General features: G+C 46.3%; 1 protein-coding gene across 1 annotated transcript in view; it reads right to left on the reverse strand.

Moving 5' to 3' along the window:
- Positions 1-278: 278 nt before the first annotated feature.
- Positions 279-15,475, reverse strand: part of SLC1A4 (solute carrier family 1 member 4) — a 32,478-nt gene continuing 17,281 nt past the window's right edge. The window contains exons 4-8 of the mRNA XM_055400264.2: positions 14,974-15,140; positions 7,912-8,145; positions 6,370-6,564; positions 5,938-6,072; positions 279-3,953 (exon numbers count right to left, since the gene is read on the reverse strand). Coding sequence (XP_055256239.2) covers positions 3,725-3,953; positions 5,938-6,072; positions 6,370-6,564; positions 7,912-8,145; positions 14,974-15,140 — 960 coding nt within the window. The 3' untranslated portion in view covers positions 279-3,724. The remainder of the gene's footprint in view (positions 3,954-5,937; positions 6,073-6,369; positions 6,565-7,911; positions 8,146-14,973; positions 15,141-15,475) is intronic.

The following is a 15,475-nucleotide window of genomic DNA, read 5'->3' on the forward strand; positions in this document are numbered from 1 at the left end:
CAGGCTTCGGTGACCCCACAGGTCAGCACCCTCTCTTCTCCCCTGGGAAGAGGTGGCTTATGGAACTGCCATTCTTGATTTGACATTGAAAAGCTTAATCACTGAGTACTCACCCCAGTCTCCAAATACTCCACCCAGAGAATCAAGGGAGCCACACTCCAAGGTGGGAATCTATATGTCATTAGTGACAAGCCCCATCAGGCACTTGATCTGTGCAGGTTCTCCTCATCCCTTTAGGCATTGCCCAGAATGTGGAGGGCTGGATATCTCCAGGTGAGAGCAGGGTTCTCTTCCTTCTGAGAGCCCAGGGTCTGGAAACTAAGGCTATCATTGGGAGCTGGTGGGATAATCCTTTTGTAAGAAACTTCTAAATTTCCTAATAGTGCTAGGACGCAATGTCGCTGAACATGTGTGCTCAGTCATTTCAGTCATGTCCGACTCTTTGCAACCCCATGGATTGTAGACCACCAGTCTCCTCTGTCTATGGGATTCTTCAGGAAAGAACACTGGAATGGGTAGCCATGCCCTCCTCCAGGGGATCTTCCTGACCCAGGGATTAAACCCGAGTCTTTTAAGTTTCCTGTGTTGACAGCCAGGTTCTTTACCCCTAGCACCACCTGGAAAGTCCCCACTGAACATGAGATGATATGAAAGAAGGTTCTGGCTGTGTTAATGAGGACGGTAGGCACGGGCAACTGCTTTATGCAGGGACTTTCTCAGTGATTCTACAGACTGGGGCATTCTTCCAGCTTGGCTCTGGGCTTACACTAGATGGTCAGTTAATACCTGTCGACCTATTTGTCCTAACAAGACTTGGCTTAATGGAGGTATGTGGCCAAACCCCTCACTGTTTCAAGGGCCCTGCTGTTGAGTAGGAGGAGCCCGGGAGCCTGGAGCTCACCACCGCAAGCCACATCAGTGATGATTCTGCAGCAGCTCTGCCATCTGAGTGGCCTGCCCTGCTACAGGAGGTCATGCTGGCTGAATGCAACTAGAAAAATAACCCCTCAATTTGTCACCCACAGGCCATCCCCCAGAAGAGCTCCATCAGTCAACGCAACTTCAAAACACAAGAAAAAAATAAAGGAACATCAGATTCTAGTAGAAACGCTGTATTCATTTTGAAGACTGCTATGTTTTAAGGCAAGAGTCACATATTGAAAACAGAGATGAACAGCATTACGACATGTTAGAGCAGGGGACACATCATCAGACAATGAGAGGGTGGCATTTTCCCCCAGCTGGGTCACTCCCAGTCTGATTCCTCTTTCGGACAGAAAAACAGGGAGAAACCAGGGAAAGGGGAGCGATCATCATAGGGGTTTTACATGGAAGCACCCTTGCCTAGGCCATGTGCTCCCCACACTGCACTCCCAGGTCCCGGAGAAAGTGTGTGCAGCCCCTGGGTCAGACTGTCCATGTTTTGTGAAATTCACCTTTAGGAACAGGAAAATCAGGATGCCAAATCCACACAACTTGCAGTTACTTCACCTCTGCCCCCAAATTCAAACTTGTTTAGACTGGAGCTAAAATACACAAACACACATGTAGATATAGATGCTAAACACATGTACACCCCACACGTGCTACACATATGTGTGTACACACAGAGTTACACGTAGAAGAGGGAAAGGTAAGATCCAGCGAAGGCTGAAAAATAATGAATGTTCACTTGCAGTTTGGAATCCAGCCATGTGATTATTTCTCCTTTAAAAACAGAAGGTATCAACAAACAACAAAACAGAGGGTAAAGGCTTCCATGTACTGCTGAGCCCAGCTCCTGGTCACTCCTGCTTCACAGGAGTGGCTTAGCTTGTTTTAAAGAGGGCTAGAGGGAGCAGGCCTGCCCACTAGCGGGGTCTTCCCTGGGCCCCTTGGCTCTTCCCCACCACTTCTGCTCAGGCCCATGCCCCATAATCTTAAAATAGGGGAGCTTCACTGTCTCTGTCCCTGCCCCTATTCTAGCTGTGAAGGGACACGCACCATAATGGTGTGCTCCCCTTCTGCAGGGCCTGGGTGATAGCAATAGAGAAAACAGGGGAATGAGCAAGGCTGAAAGTTTGGAAGCTTTGAATAATGGCCAGCGTCTGGTGGCAGAAACGTGCCTGGGTCTGGGAGTCACTGGGAGGCCAGGGACCCAAAAGTGGGCTGGGAGGTTAATTCACAAAAAGATGAAGGACAATAGGAAGAGGCTGCATTTGATGCTCACAAGACACTGCCAAGAGGACAAGTGATGTGATAACAGTTGCTCCTGCTCATAAAAGCTGTCCTCCCCAGGAGAAGGAGCCTCCTGGAGAACTTAGGTAACAGTGAGGAAGGTACTTAGGTATCACTTAGGTAACAGTGAGGAAGGGACGGGGTTAAGTGTTAGCACTTAATAGCCAAGATGCGAAATGGTCATTTTCCACAGATTCACTCAGTTTGCCTCACCAGATTCCTCTGAGGTAGGTAAAAGGCAGGTGACGTCAGCCCCATTTTATTGATGGGGTAAAGTGAGGCCCCAGGACTTGCTGTAGGTCACCCCACACACACACACACACCAACAACTACAGTGAAACAGCAGTCTTGTGTCTTTCAGGTCTTTCTTCCCTGCCCCTGGCAACACTGGTTCTCTCTATAAACCTCTTCTCCAAGGTTCAACCTGAGTCAGCAGGTATCAGGTAGACCATTTGACTGATAATTTTAAACTCTGATGTACTGGAGGAAAGGGAAACCATGGCTATCAAAATTAGCAAAAGCCAGGACATCTGGTTTCACCCCAGTGAAGGGTGGGTTTGTGGTTTTTTAAAAAAATTCGTTTTGCTTTAAGGGAGGGTCTAGTTGGATTGAAATCTATTGCTAGACCAGTCAGGGTCCTGAATGTAATGACCGTATCACACCTCCCCAGAGGCAGAGGCTCCTCTGTGGCCTGTTTGCCAAATCAGAGTGGAGGTGGATAAAGCTACAGTGTTGGCAGAGGTCCAGGTCATGAAAGCAGAAAACTTTCCGGGGCTGGGGCCAGATTGGGGACATTAATATACGTGTGTGTGCATATGTGAGTGTGTGTCCTGACCCATCGGGCTGCTTCCCTTTCCCCTGCAGGCTACACTCCCCCTCCTTTCTTTGACCTCAGAATGTAATTGTTTACTTAATGCCGCTAACCAGAGACACCAGCAGTGCTAACACCATGGAGTATTTCTAACTTGATGGGCACGCAGTGCCTCCAGCCCAGTGACCCAGAAGCCAGCCATGCCTAGTCAGAGACTCTTAACAACCTGAGTCCCAGCTCAGAGAATTCCAGCCAAGGATACGAATTTGGGAATTTTTCCAATTATTCTGGTTCACAAGGTGACAGATGACTGCCACCCGCCCAGGTCTGTCCAGGAAGTAATCAAATGCTGAACTTTCCTGGGTGCAATGAAGTAACATGTGCATCTTCCAAGCTTTAACTGCCAGGTCTCTGTGAGCCTGTTACTCTCCACCCCGGCGGCTCGAGGGTGTGTTTCCAGACAGAGCCGGGGTGCGCACAGTTGACCTGGACATGGTCGAGTGTCAGAGTGTCTTGGTCCTTGGGAATCGGTTCTCACTGGGAAACCCAAGCTTGTGCCGAGAAGTAACCCTCAAACCAGTGGCTGGGCCAAAGCACTGCTCGGGAGGCGAAAAGTTGGTGAGGGTGGTGCCAGGGCCAGGTGGCCAGACTGATGGGGCGGGCACCCCCGGTGGGTGAGCTGTAAGCCCAGCCCCATCACAGAACCGACTCCTTGGACTCTGGGGTGCTGGCTGCTGGGCCGGCGGGGTTCGGGTGTGTCACCAGGGGCGACGTCTCCTCCTCCGACTTGCAGTTAGGGACGGCCTCCACTTTGACCTCGCTCAGCTCCTGCTCCCCTCTCTTCATCGCCTTCTGATTCAGGTGGTGGAGGATGCCCGCACCCAGGGCATCGCCCTCCACGTTCACCACAGTGGTAGTGCGGTCCCTGCAGGGAGAGAACAGGCAGGCGTTACAGTCGATGCCGCCTGGAGCCACCAGGGGGCGGACGTCACTGCGGGCCGAGGTACCAGGAGGCTGTGACCCTGAGGGAGAGCAAGCTAAGGGCATGGGGTGCTGCTTGATGCTAAACTGATTCTCTCCAAATATTTTTCATTCTTATGAGACTAACAGACCCACTCATTGTAGAAAACTTGGGAAGAAGAGAAGTATAAAGGAAAAAACAAAAGTCACTCCCCCGCCATCCTCTGCACCCTTGAGTGAACCAGTAGTGACATCTGGATCTGTTTCCTTCCAGAGATCTCCCTATGTGTGTACTTCATGCGTGAAACACCATCGGGTAAAAGTTATAAGTAACTGGGATGACGAGGGCTTCCCTGGTGGTTCAGATGGTAAGGAATCTGCGTGCAATGCAGAAGACCTGGATTTGATCCCTGGGTTGGGAAGATCCCCTGGAGAAGGGAATGACAATCCACTCCCGTATTCTTGCCTGGAGAATCCCCATGGACAAAGGAGCCTGGCAAGATGCTACAGCCCACGGGGTTGCAAAGAGTCAGACACGACTGAGCGACTAAGTACCCAACAGACAACTGGGGTGATGGCGCAGATTCGGTCCTGGGTCCAGCTTCCCTCCCACTCACCGTTACCCTGTGGGAACCTCCCTCCCGGTCTCGCGTCCACACTGCATCTCTACTGAACTGTAACCTTCATGTGCTTCCCATGGCTGTCAAATACCATGTCACAGGGAACAGCACTGTCCTTTCCAGAAGCTTTGTCTTCCCAGAGCCCAACAACCAGCACTCCTCCCTGGGGCTCAGAGGAAGCATCATGCTCATTCTGAAGAAGGAGGGAAAACAGGAACTTGCCTGAGGTGCCGGAGAAGCTGAGGGTTGTGGAGTCAGAGGTTGTGGGTGGTGGGTCCCGCTTGGTGCCAGACCTCCCTTATCCTGACCAAGCACCCCTTAAATGCCTGCCTTCCCCATGGAGGGGAGCGGTGAGGAAGGAGGCGGGGTGAGGAAGGAGGCGGGGCCTCTGACACTGCCCTGGTCCCCCTCACTTACCACCGCAGGGACTGCGTCCCTCCGATGTGCTGTCTGAACACTGTGCATCTCCAAAGCACTTTTCATCCCCAAGAAGCTCAAGGAATTCTGAGAAGTCCCTTCAAGTTTCCAGGGCTTAAAAATAAGGTTGGAACCCAGCACTCCTAACCACCGTGGGCAGATCCACCAGCCCAGGGCCAGGCTCTAGTGGTCAGGATATCCATACCTGGCTCTGACCAGCCTGGCCAGGAGTGTCTTCCTAGTGCTGGCTGAAGGCACTTCCATGTGCTGCGCATGTGCTAACTTGCTTAATCTCCACTACAACTCTGCTGTAGGCCTCTGTTCTTATCCCCTTTTGAGAAGACTGGCAGACTAAATCACAGGCAGTTCATATCACACAACTAGTAAATGATGTGGAACCAGGCTCCAGGGCTCATTTCTTTTTTTTTTTTCAGGGCTCATTTCTTATTCACGTGCTCTACCTACTGTCCAACATCAGTCCCTCACTGACCTTCCCTATGATACAGGTATTGTTTGTATCTGAGAAAAGTGTCATGGGACTCAAGGCAGCAACATTTAGAGCCCTGGTGATGGTTACCCAGATCACAGCTCCTTTCTAACTCCGCCCCTGAGCCCAAGCCCAGGCACTTGCATTAGCAGCGCTCATCTTTTCTCCCCTTACAGAAATCACTCCTTGGACATTCCAGGCCAAGGACAATCATTCCCAAAGATTCACTGCTCCAGTGGTTATGACCCCTACGCAGCCAACAATCTTCACAGACCCTTGGGCCTCTGACTTTCCTCAATGTTCTAAGCAAGTTCTCAGTAATGGCATGTTTTAAGTTTCTCTGAGTGCCCCAGGCCAGTGCCAAGCTCCTAGGGAGCTCAATACAGACTTTCTTTTATTCAGTGCCCTTAGGACTTGCTACTTACACAATCCAGTCCACAGCCAGGATCAGAGAGAGGTCATGAGTGGGCAGCCCGATGGCCTCCAGGATAATGGCGATGGTGAGGACCCCTCCAGCGGGCACGCCTGCTGCTCCAACACTGGACGCCGTGGCGGTCACTCTAGGGGATGGGACAGCAGGATCAGCCATGAGCCCGGAGCACCGAGGGGACACACAGACATGCAGAACATGGCAGCCATGGCTTGGAACTGAAAACCACACAACCTGTCTGTCGGCTGCACCCTTGAGAGAGGATCTACTTTCTTCAGGTAACAAATTCATGCTGTCCTCATTTACAAATGAGACACCCGAGTTATGGTAAGATTGTATTCATGAAGTTTTTCAAAGAAAATCGCAATTAAAAAAATCTCAAAGTTTAAACCAGGCCTAAAGATGGACGAAAGAATACAGAACTTACAGAATGGTGAAAATCTGTCCAGCTCTCAGCTCCACGTTGTTGAGCTGGGCAATGAACACTGCGGCCACACACTGGAAGATGGCTGCGCCATCCATGTTCACAGTGGCCCCGATGGGGAGAATGAACCGGCTGATCCTCTTGTCTACACCATTGTTTTCTTCAATGCACTTCATCATAGAGGGAAGGGTTGCCGAGCTGGGAAATGCAAACAACCAAATAAGAGAATAGTCCTCCATGACCAGGCTAACCTATTACTCAGCTCAGACCCAGGAACAGAGCAATTAACACTATCCTAGGTTATGGCACTCTCCCCTTGAAAGAAAAGAAAAATCAGAATTGTTGCAATTTCTGTCACACATGGGGTTTTGTCAATTGCTTTCCCACAGTGTTCAAAATTGGGCTTTCTAGACTTATATTATTTTTCACCTGGATACACCCGTTCTAGATTTCCCAAGAACCACACATTGTCTCACAGTGCAAAATATTCTCAAGAGAACAAAAAACTATTTACGCTACACATGCATCTCCTCTCTTGAACATGTTCCCCTCCAAAACGGTAAAAGGCAAACTATGTTTTTTCTTCTAGGCCAAGAAGCAGAAATGTCTCTGACAGGACTTCCCTGCTGGTCCAGTGGTTAAGGCTCTGTGCTTCCACTGCAGGGGACATGAGTTCAATCCCTGGTCAGGGAAGTTCTGCATGTCGTGGGAGTGTGGCCAAAAAAAGAGAAAAAGAAATGGCTCTGAGAGTTTGGAAAGAGGAACTGCATCCCAAGATAATGAAGAATAAGACCCGCTCCCCGCAGTGGGTTCTGCAGACTCTGCAGTGTGTGGCTGGCATAGCTGAAGTAGGCTGGTTTCTGTCAAAGCTGGAGAAACTTACCTCCTTCATTCCTCCACACCATAATCCTGTCATAGACACTGCAGGGCAGGATGGTGGGAAACATGCAGCAGAGAGGCAAAAACTAAATGTGTGAATCAAATGATGTGCTGCCATCCTTTGAAAGTTTTCTTTGTATTTGGAAAGCCCAGTGTTTTTCTGGAAGAGTATCAGCCGTGACAAAGTCCATCTTTTGTGCTAAATTAGATAATCCCACAATATTGTGGACTCCTAGAGAGCTGAGCACACACCCCTCACCAGAATGCCTTGTGTCTTGGTCTTATTTTCTAATTCACCCATCCAAAGGGAGAACTAAGCAGGTATCATTCTAGAAACTTCCCTGCAATGCGTTTTGAGTCAAGTGATTGTCTTCTTTTACTCAGGCTGAGGTCTAGTTAGGGTGAGGACCCACAGCTGGGTAAAATTATGATCTAACTGACCTCTAAGAAGCGAGGAGGAGAAGGGAATGAGGCAATCTCTCATTCTGACAATCCTAAAAATCTACTTCCTTAAGAGCTATGGGGCTGGCAGTGCAAAAAAATCAGATGAAACCAATTTAGAGTTTTCAAGAAATTAAAATTTGTCAAGATGCTAGTTGTGCATCCACCACGGGCTCATCTGGTTCCAAGCTCAAGGGAAGCCAAGGGCACCTGAAAGCCACTCACCTGGAGCAGGTGGCAAACGCTGTTGCAAACGGTGTGAGGAGGCCCAGGAGGAACCTGAATGGATTTTTTCTCGTGAAGACAAAATAAATAAGTGGCAGAACAATTCCTCCGTGAATAAAATGGCCCAATATAGACGTGAAGATGTATTTCCCCAGGCTGGTCACCAGCATGATGATGTCCTTCATTTCTACAATCTTGCTTCCAACCAGGAACATGATGCCCACAGGTACATACCTAGGATGTGAGCACAGGGCACAGGTAAGCAAGGGTGGGGATGTTGGGGGTTGAGAGATGCAGGCCCTTCCTGACATGGGATTTGCGGACTCTCAACCAGGTGGTCTTCATCTCTCCCTGGGATGACCCTGAGACATAGAAAATGATGGGGATATGCCGTGCCTATTTTACAGGCCATGAAACTGAGTAAAAATAACATGATCGCTCATCGTGGGTGTGGAGTCAGGGCGAGGGCCCAGACTTCTTTCCCCTTGGATATTGTATGTTCTTAACAGCTGGATGCTCCCAACCACGTGGGCTCCCAAGTGGAAGGAACTCTCTGAGATTAAAGCCTCTGCGACTGTGGGCTTGACTTTCAGCTTTGCTCAGGCTTGCTCTGAGAACTCAGAAACATGAAAGACTAACAGCAGAATTGCTGTGATACAGAACTGAGCCAAAGCTGGAACTTTTGTGAAGTTTCAAATTCTCTGTGGATTGGAAAACATGATTCCGTGGGAAAAAGTCACTAACAATGACCTTCTGGGAACACTCTTGGAGCGTGAAGATTTTTTTTTTAATGGCCGGGTGGAAGGAAAGGAGGAAATGAACTATGGGAGCTACAAAGGACAAAAGTCTGCTGTTTTGAGATTAACTGAGGATGAATTTTAAAAATATTAAAAAGCAGAAACATTGCTGACCAAGGTCCATCTAGTCAAAGCTATGGTTTTTCCAGTAATCATGTATGGATGTGAGGGTAGGACCATAAAGAAGGCTGATCACCAAAGAATTGACGCTTTTGAACTGTGGTGTTGGAGAAGACTCTTGAGGGCTCCTTGGACTACAAGGAGATCAAACAAGTCAATCCTGAGGGAAATCAGTCCTGAACATTCATTGGAGGGACTGATGCTGAAGCTCTAATACTCTGGCCTCCTGATGTGAAGAACTGACTCATTGGACTGACTGGTTTGAACTGACTCCCTGATGCTGGGAAAGACTGAAGGCAGGAGGAGAAGGGGACAACAGAGGATGAGATGGTTGGATGGCATCACTGACTCGGTGGACATGAGTTTGAGTAAGCTCTGGAAGTTGGTGATGGACAGGGAATCCTGACATGCTGCAGTCCATGGGGTTGCAGAGTTGGACGTGACTGAGTGACTGGACTGAGCTGAAGAATTTTATAACTATTGACTTTATTTACAAATTTTAATTATATAGATAATAATGTCACACAGTTCAAATTTTGAAGGGTACAAAAGGATGCGGTCTACCTGCCACCTCTGTCCTCCCAAGTACCAGGTTTCCTTCCAAGGAGAGATAGCCAGTGTCACTGGTTTCTTGAGACTTCTTCCCAGAGGTATTCTAAGAAGCATTATTTTTAAATCCTATAGTAATACACGAATACATTCTCCTTTCAAAAACTTAAAACATGAAAACTAAGACCAAAAGCTTTAGGCCCTATCCTCAAGCCAGCCCCCTCCTCTAGTAACCAATCCCACTTCCTATTCTTTTAGATACATGTGTTTAAATCTGCATGTTTTTTTTAAACTCCCTAAAAACTACACTACACCAGGATGCCCAAGATGCTGGACCTGATTCGTATGATCATTTATAATGTTTTCTTGACTTCTTAGACCTCTGCATATAAATCAAATGCTTTTCTACCATAGGCCTGTTTTATGCTAGTTTTAGAAATTAATCCAATTGTCGGGTTTGTAGACATGTAAAAGCTCATTCTGTTTATACAAAAACTCTGTTAGACTTGTGCCATCCTAATGTCCTTAAACCATGGCAAAAGTCTGCTTCTAAATTGGAAAATGAAAAACAATAGCTGGAAATCAGAGTCAGGGCTATGGGAAATCCAAGAGGGCTGCTTGGCTTTTCCCAGCTCCCTGACAAACCTCATTTTTTATTTGATGGGTTAAAGCCTCCCTGGCTACAGGGCCTCCATAATGAAAAATCACAGAATATTAAGTTTTGTAAATTGTTGAATTAAGTTTATAGTTTTGTTAATGTCTAGTGTTTACTAAGACTCACTGCTGAGACAGTTCCTTGTTACATGATACTGCTAAAAGATTTAATTAAGTTATTAAAAAGGACACTCTAGGTTAGTTTCTCTTGCCTAGAAAATCCCATGGATGGAGGAGCCTGGTAGGCTGCAGTCCGTGGGATCGCTAAGGGTCGGACACGACTGAGCGACTTCACTTTCACTTTTCACTTTCACACATTGGAGAAGGAAATGGCAACCCACTCCAGTGTTCTTGCCTGGAGAATCCCAGGGATGGGGGAGCCTGGTGGGCTTCCGTCTTTGGGGTCACACAGAGTCGGACACGACTGAAGTGACTTAGAAGAAGAAGAAGAATTATGTCTTTGAGACCTTTTCATATCAATACATAGACATCTATCTCATTCTGATCTTTTTTTTTATCATGGTAAAGTATGCAAAACATAAAACTGACCATATTAACCATTTTAAGTGTACAGTTTAATGACATTCAGTTCAGTTCAGTCACTCAGTCATGTCCAACTCTTTGCGACCCCATGAATCACAGCACGCCAGGCATCCCTGTCCATCACCAACTCCCAGAGTTCACTCAAACTCATGTCTATTGAGTCGGTGATGCCATCCAGCCATCTCATTCTCTGTCGTCCCCTTCTCCTCCTGCCCCCAATCCCTCCCAGCATCAGAGTCTTTTCCAGTGAGTCAACATTAAGTATATTCAAAGTCTTGTGCAACTATCACCACTGTCTATCTCCAGAACTTTCTCATCATTGCAAACAGAAACTCTGTATTCAATAAATAATAACCCCATGTTCCCCCTCATTGCTGCCTTCAGAGACCACTGTTCTACTTTCATTCTCTATGAATTTGTCTATTCAAGGTGCCCTTATAAATGGAATAATACGATTTTAGCCCCTTTGTGTCTGGCTTATTTCACTTGCAGCTTCCCTGGTGGCTCAGACAGTAAAGAATCAGCCTGCAATGCAGAAGACCTGGGTTTGATCCCTGGGTCGGAAAGACCCCCGCAAGGAGAGCATGTCAACCCATTCATGTCTTTAAGGTTCCTCTATATTGTATCAGTTTTCAGAATTTCATTCCTTCTTAAGGCTGAATAATATTCCATTGTATGCATACACCACATTTTCCTTATCCATTCAGTTTGTCAATGGACATTTGGGTTGATTCCACCTTTATCCCATTCTTTTAAAATAGCATCCTCAGAACTATACTATAGATTATTTGCATTGCCCTGTTGATGAGCATTAAATTATTCCCAGGTTTTCATCACCACACAGAACACTGCAAACAGGCCTCTTTGTGCCATATGACTATGTTCCAGGTAGAGACATCACGAAGTGGGGCTACTGAGTCATGGGGCGTGTTTTAAAGTTCAGTAGATCCTGACAAATTGTTCTCCAATGTGGCTATTCTAATTCATGTTTCCAATGGCTTCTAGGAGAATAATCCTTTCCCTGCACCACCACTGCTGCTGCTGCTACTGCTGAGTCGCTTCAGTCGTGTCCAACTCTGTGCAATCCCATAGACGGCAGCCCACCAGTCTCCCCCATCCCTGGGATTCTCCAGGCAAGAACACTGGAGTGGGTTGCCATTTCCTTCTCCAATGCATAAAAGTGAAAAGTGAAAGTGAAGTTGCTAAGTCGTGTCCGACTCTTAGCGACCCCATGGACTGCAGCCCACCAGGCTCCTCCATCTATGGGATTTTCCAGGCAAGAGTACTGGAGTGGGGTGCCACTGCCTTCTCCCCCTGCACCACTGGTTCTCATGCAATGATGACTTTGTCCCAGGGGACATTAAGTAATATCTGGAGATAGTTTTGGTTGTCACAGCTTTGGTAGATGCTACTGGCATCTAGGGGCTAGAGGTGAGGGGCTAGGGGCTAGAGGCCAAGGATATGCCTAAATATACTATGGCGCACAAGACAGCCCCCCACATCAAAGAACGTCAAAAGTGCTGCTAATAAAGGGTACATTGTACAGCATAATAGCCAAATACTGGAAAGACAGCCAGTATTTTATAGTAACCATAAATGGAATATAATCTGTAAAGACTGAATCACCATGCTGTATACCTGAAACTAATATAACATCATAAATCAACTATTAGTGATTAAGTGAAAGTCACTCAGTCGTGCCCAGCTCTTTGCAACCCCATGGACTATTCTTCAGACCAGAATACTGGAGTGGGTAGCTAGCTGTTCCTTCTCCAGTGGTCTTCCCAACCCAGGGATCAAAGCCAGGTCTCTTGCATTGCAGGCAAATTCTTTAAAAGCTGAGCACCAGGAAAGCCCTAAATCAACTACATCTCAATAAAAAAGAAACAGGTTTTTATTGTTGAAAGTGGGAAATGCAGAAAAATGAAAATAAAAATTCCTGAAATTCCAAAGGGAAAAAAATAGTGCTGCTGTTGAGAAATCTTAACTTCACCCTTATCAGTGCCTGATAGAAGCAAGCTTTTCATTTCCCTGATTTCTAATAAATTGGCCATCTCTTAAAACGTTTACTGGTCATTTAGGTTTCCTCTTCCATGCACTGCCTACTCATTTCCTTTGTTCATTTTTTAAGAGTTTATTCAGTCTTTTTTTTCTTTTTCAGTAGTCAGGACTCTATATTAGTTCTTCTCAAACTATCTTTGGTGAAAGACTGGTTCATTTCTACCTAGTTGGTCATGGACCAGCATTCTTAGAAAAGACATACACACACAAAATAAAACAATAATCATGGCTCGGATGCTGAATAATATGAAACTGCTATAAAAGATTTTTAACACTTATTCTCAAGTTCTCTATTCATTTCACTACAGAAAGAGTAACCTTTTTGAACTTGTACGAGTCCTTTCAACCCCAATGCTTTGAGTGTGAGTGTGTTTGTGTGTGTACAGAGACTATCACTTTTTTTCAATAAGTGTCTTGTCTTATAACTTCATCCAAGGTATCCTTTCCATGCAAACATTTTTATATTCTGGTGGTATCAAATTTGGCAGCTTTTTATGGCTTTTCCTTTCTGTATTTTGTGTAGGAGGACTTTCTCTACCCCTGTGTTTTCTTCTTATACTTTCAGAGGACTCCCTTCCCTCCTTCCTCCCTGGACAATTTAATGCATGGGTTGGCACCATGAGTTTTACTGGAATACAGCCAAGTTCATTCATTTATAAATTGTCTATGACTGTTTTTGTCCTGTGATGGCAGCATCGGCAGTTATGACAGAGACCACATGGCCTGCAAGGTTTGCTGACCATCTACTGAGAAATTATTTCTATGAACAGTACAGGCTAGGCCGGTGCCTGATATTATAGAAGGTAATTAGTGAAGGAAAGAAAGAGCTACTACCGAAGATCCCTCCCACACCTGGGGGAGATCCTTTAACCAGTTGTGTGTGTGTATTTGTATATGTTCCAGTTAATAAGTCATGTCAGGCTCTTTCGGGATCCCATGAACTGTAGCCTGCCAAGCTCCTCTGTCCATAGAATTCTCCAGGCAAGAATACTGAAGTGGGTTGCCATGGCCTCCTCCAGTGGATCTTCACGACCCAGGGATTGAACCTGTGTCTCCTGCATTGCAGGCAGATTCTTTACCACTGAACCACCAGGGAAGCCCCTTTAACCAGTTAAGGCATCCTAAACCCCAGTTCTGTGTGGGATGCACTTTCTGGGCAACAGATATCCCACTGCAGTTAAGACACTCAGCTGGGTCTGCCTTTCCAAATGTCTGCTTCTGTAACTAACACGTCATGTTGAAGGAATGACTGTAAATTGGTTTCAGATTGAAAACAAATGTCTTCACATAGGAACATCACTTTCCTGCACAGTTTCCTTTAATACAACCTTTGGGAGGATTTCAGACTAAAAAAAATAAGCCAGGGAAAGAACCTAACAGGATGAAAATACTTTTTCCTTTCTGGAAAATATTTTTCTCCCCAGAACAACAGGAGTCATATGAAGTGTCATGTTTCTGATGTAGACTCAGACTCTGGAGTTTGGGGCTGAGCAAGAAAACTTGGTTAAGCAGGATAAACACTACTAGTGGAGGCTCTGAACTTGGCTTCCAAACCAATCTCAAGCTTTCCTACCAAATTCCAGGCTTCTCTCTTAAAATCAGTCCAGCTGCCATCCCAGTATCATCTGAGAGAGAGACATCCTAGGATATTTAAGGGTTGACAATAAGGAACAAGTTTTGTGCATGAAAACATAAACTAGTTTCTCAACGAGTAGGTAGAAACTAAAACCCGCCAAGTCTGGCTTCAGTAAAACAGCAGGATAAAGCTTACTGAAGCACTGGCGCTGAAATTGGTATGATTTCTGAGAAGTTACTTTGACAGATCTTGTCAAATTTTTCCTTGTTAGCCAGAAATCAATCTGGTGGTTTTTATTAAACAAGTACCTTTTCATTGCTTTTATATAAAGAGACATTCATGTAAAGACCATTCCAAGTTTACCTGTACGTATGGGGTAAAGATGGATTTGTTCTCCATGTTGTAATACTATAGTAAGGGGCCCTTCTGAAGCTTTAATCTAGTCTTTAAAGAGAAATAAGCCTTATTTTACATGGAATTCATTGCCCCACAAGATGTGGCAAGAATAATGGTGAGACTCATCAATAAATCATCAATGATAGAACCCCAGGGGTCACTGTGGGTGACAAGGAAGTGACTAGTAACCATGGTGCATGCCTATTTCTCTGAGATCCTTCAACCCTTGTACCAAGACTGGTCATGGTAATCATCCACAGACAGCTGGGCCAGGTGGCCCCACGGGGTGACCTGGAACGGCTAAGTGGGGTTCTTTTCTGGATAGCAGGAGAAATGAGAGAGAGTGGGTGGCAGGGTGACACTCACCACATAATCCATGACACCAGCACCATGGTTGCCTCATTGAAGGCGTTGAAAAAACGGATGAGCTCTTCTCCTTCAGAGCCGAGTTTCTTCAGGGCCACTCCTAATACCAGGGCAAAAAGGACCAATCCTAAAATGTTCATCCCTTCAATTTCGGTGCCAATGGGGATCTGTAGGATCAGAGGGGACACAGGGTCTAAGTTCACAACAGATGAGTGAGGACTAAAGAATGCCTTTGCTCAGGTCTCCGTCAGACTGAAACAGTGTGCCCAGAGAGAGGAAAGGCTCATGTTTCCTCCCACACTCAGTGATTTCACAGATCAAGGGGCCGGAAACTCAAGGGGAGACGGAGTCTCAGGATTTGAAAAGTCAACAAACAGGATTTTCACCTACTTGTTAACTGTGAAAGCTTTGGAAATGGGCACAGGTTGAAGCAGAAAGTACTGAGCCTCTCCTCACCGGATGTGCTCAGCTAGAGGCTAGACAATCATTTCAAAGGGTTGCT

This window comes from Moschus berezovskii, chromosome 11 (genome assembly GCF_049115385.1).
Source record: "Moschus berezovskii isolate FMDL1 chromosome 11, NW_MosBer_1.0, whole genome shotgun sequence".
Taxonomy (NCBI): domain Eukaryota; kingdom Metazoa; phylum Chordata; class Mammalia; order Artiodactyla; family Moschidae; genus Moschus; species Moschus berezovskii.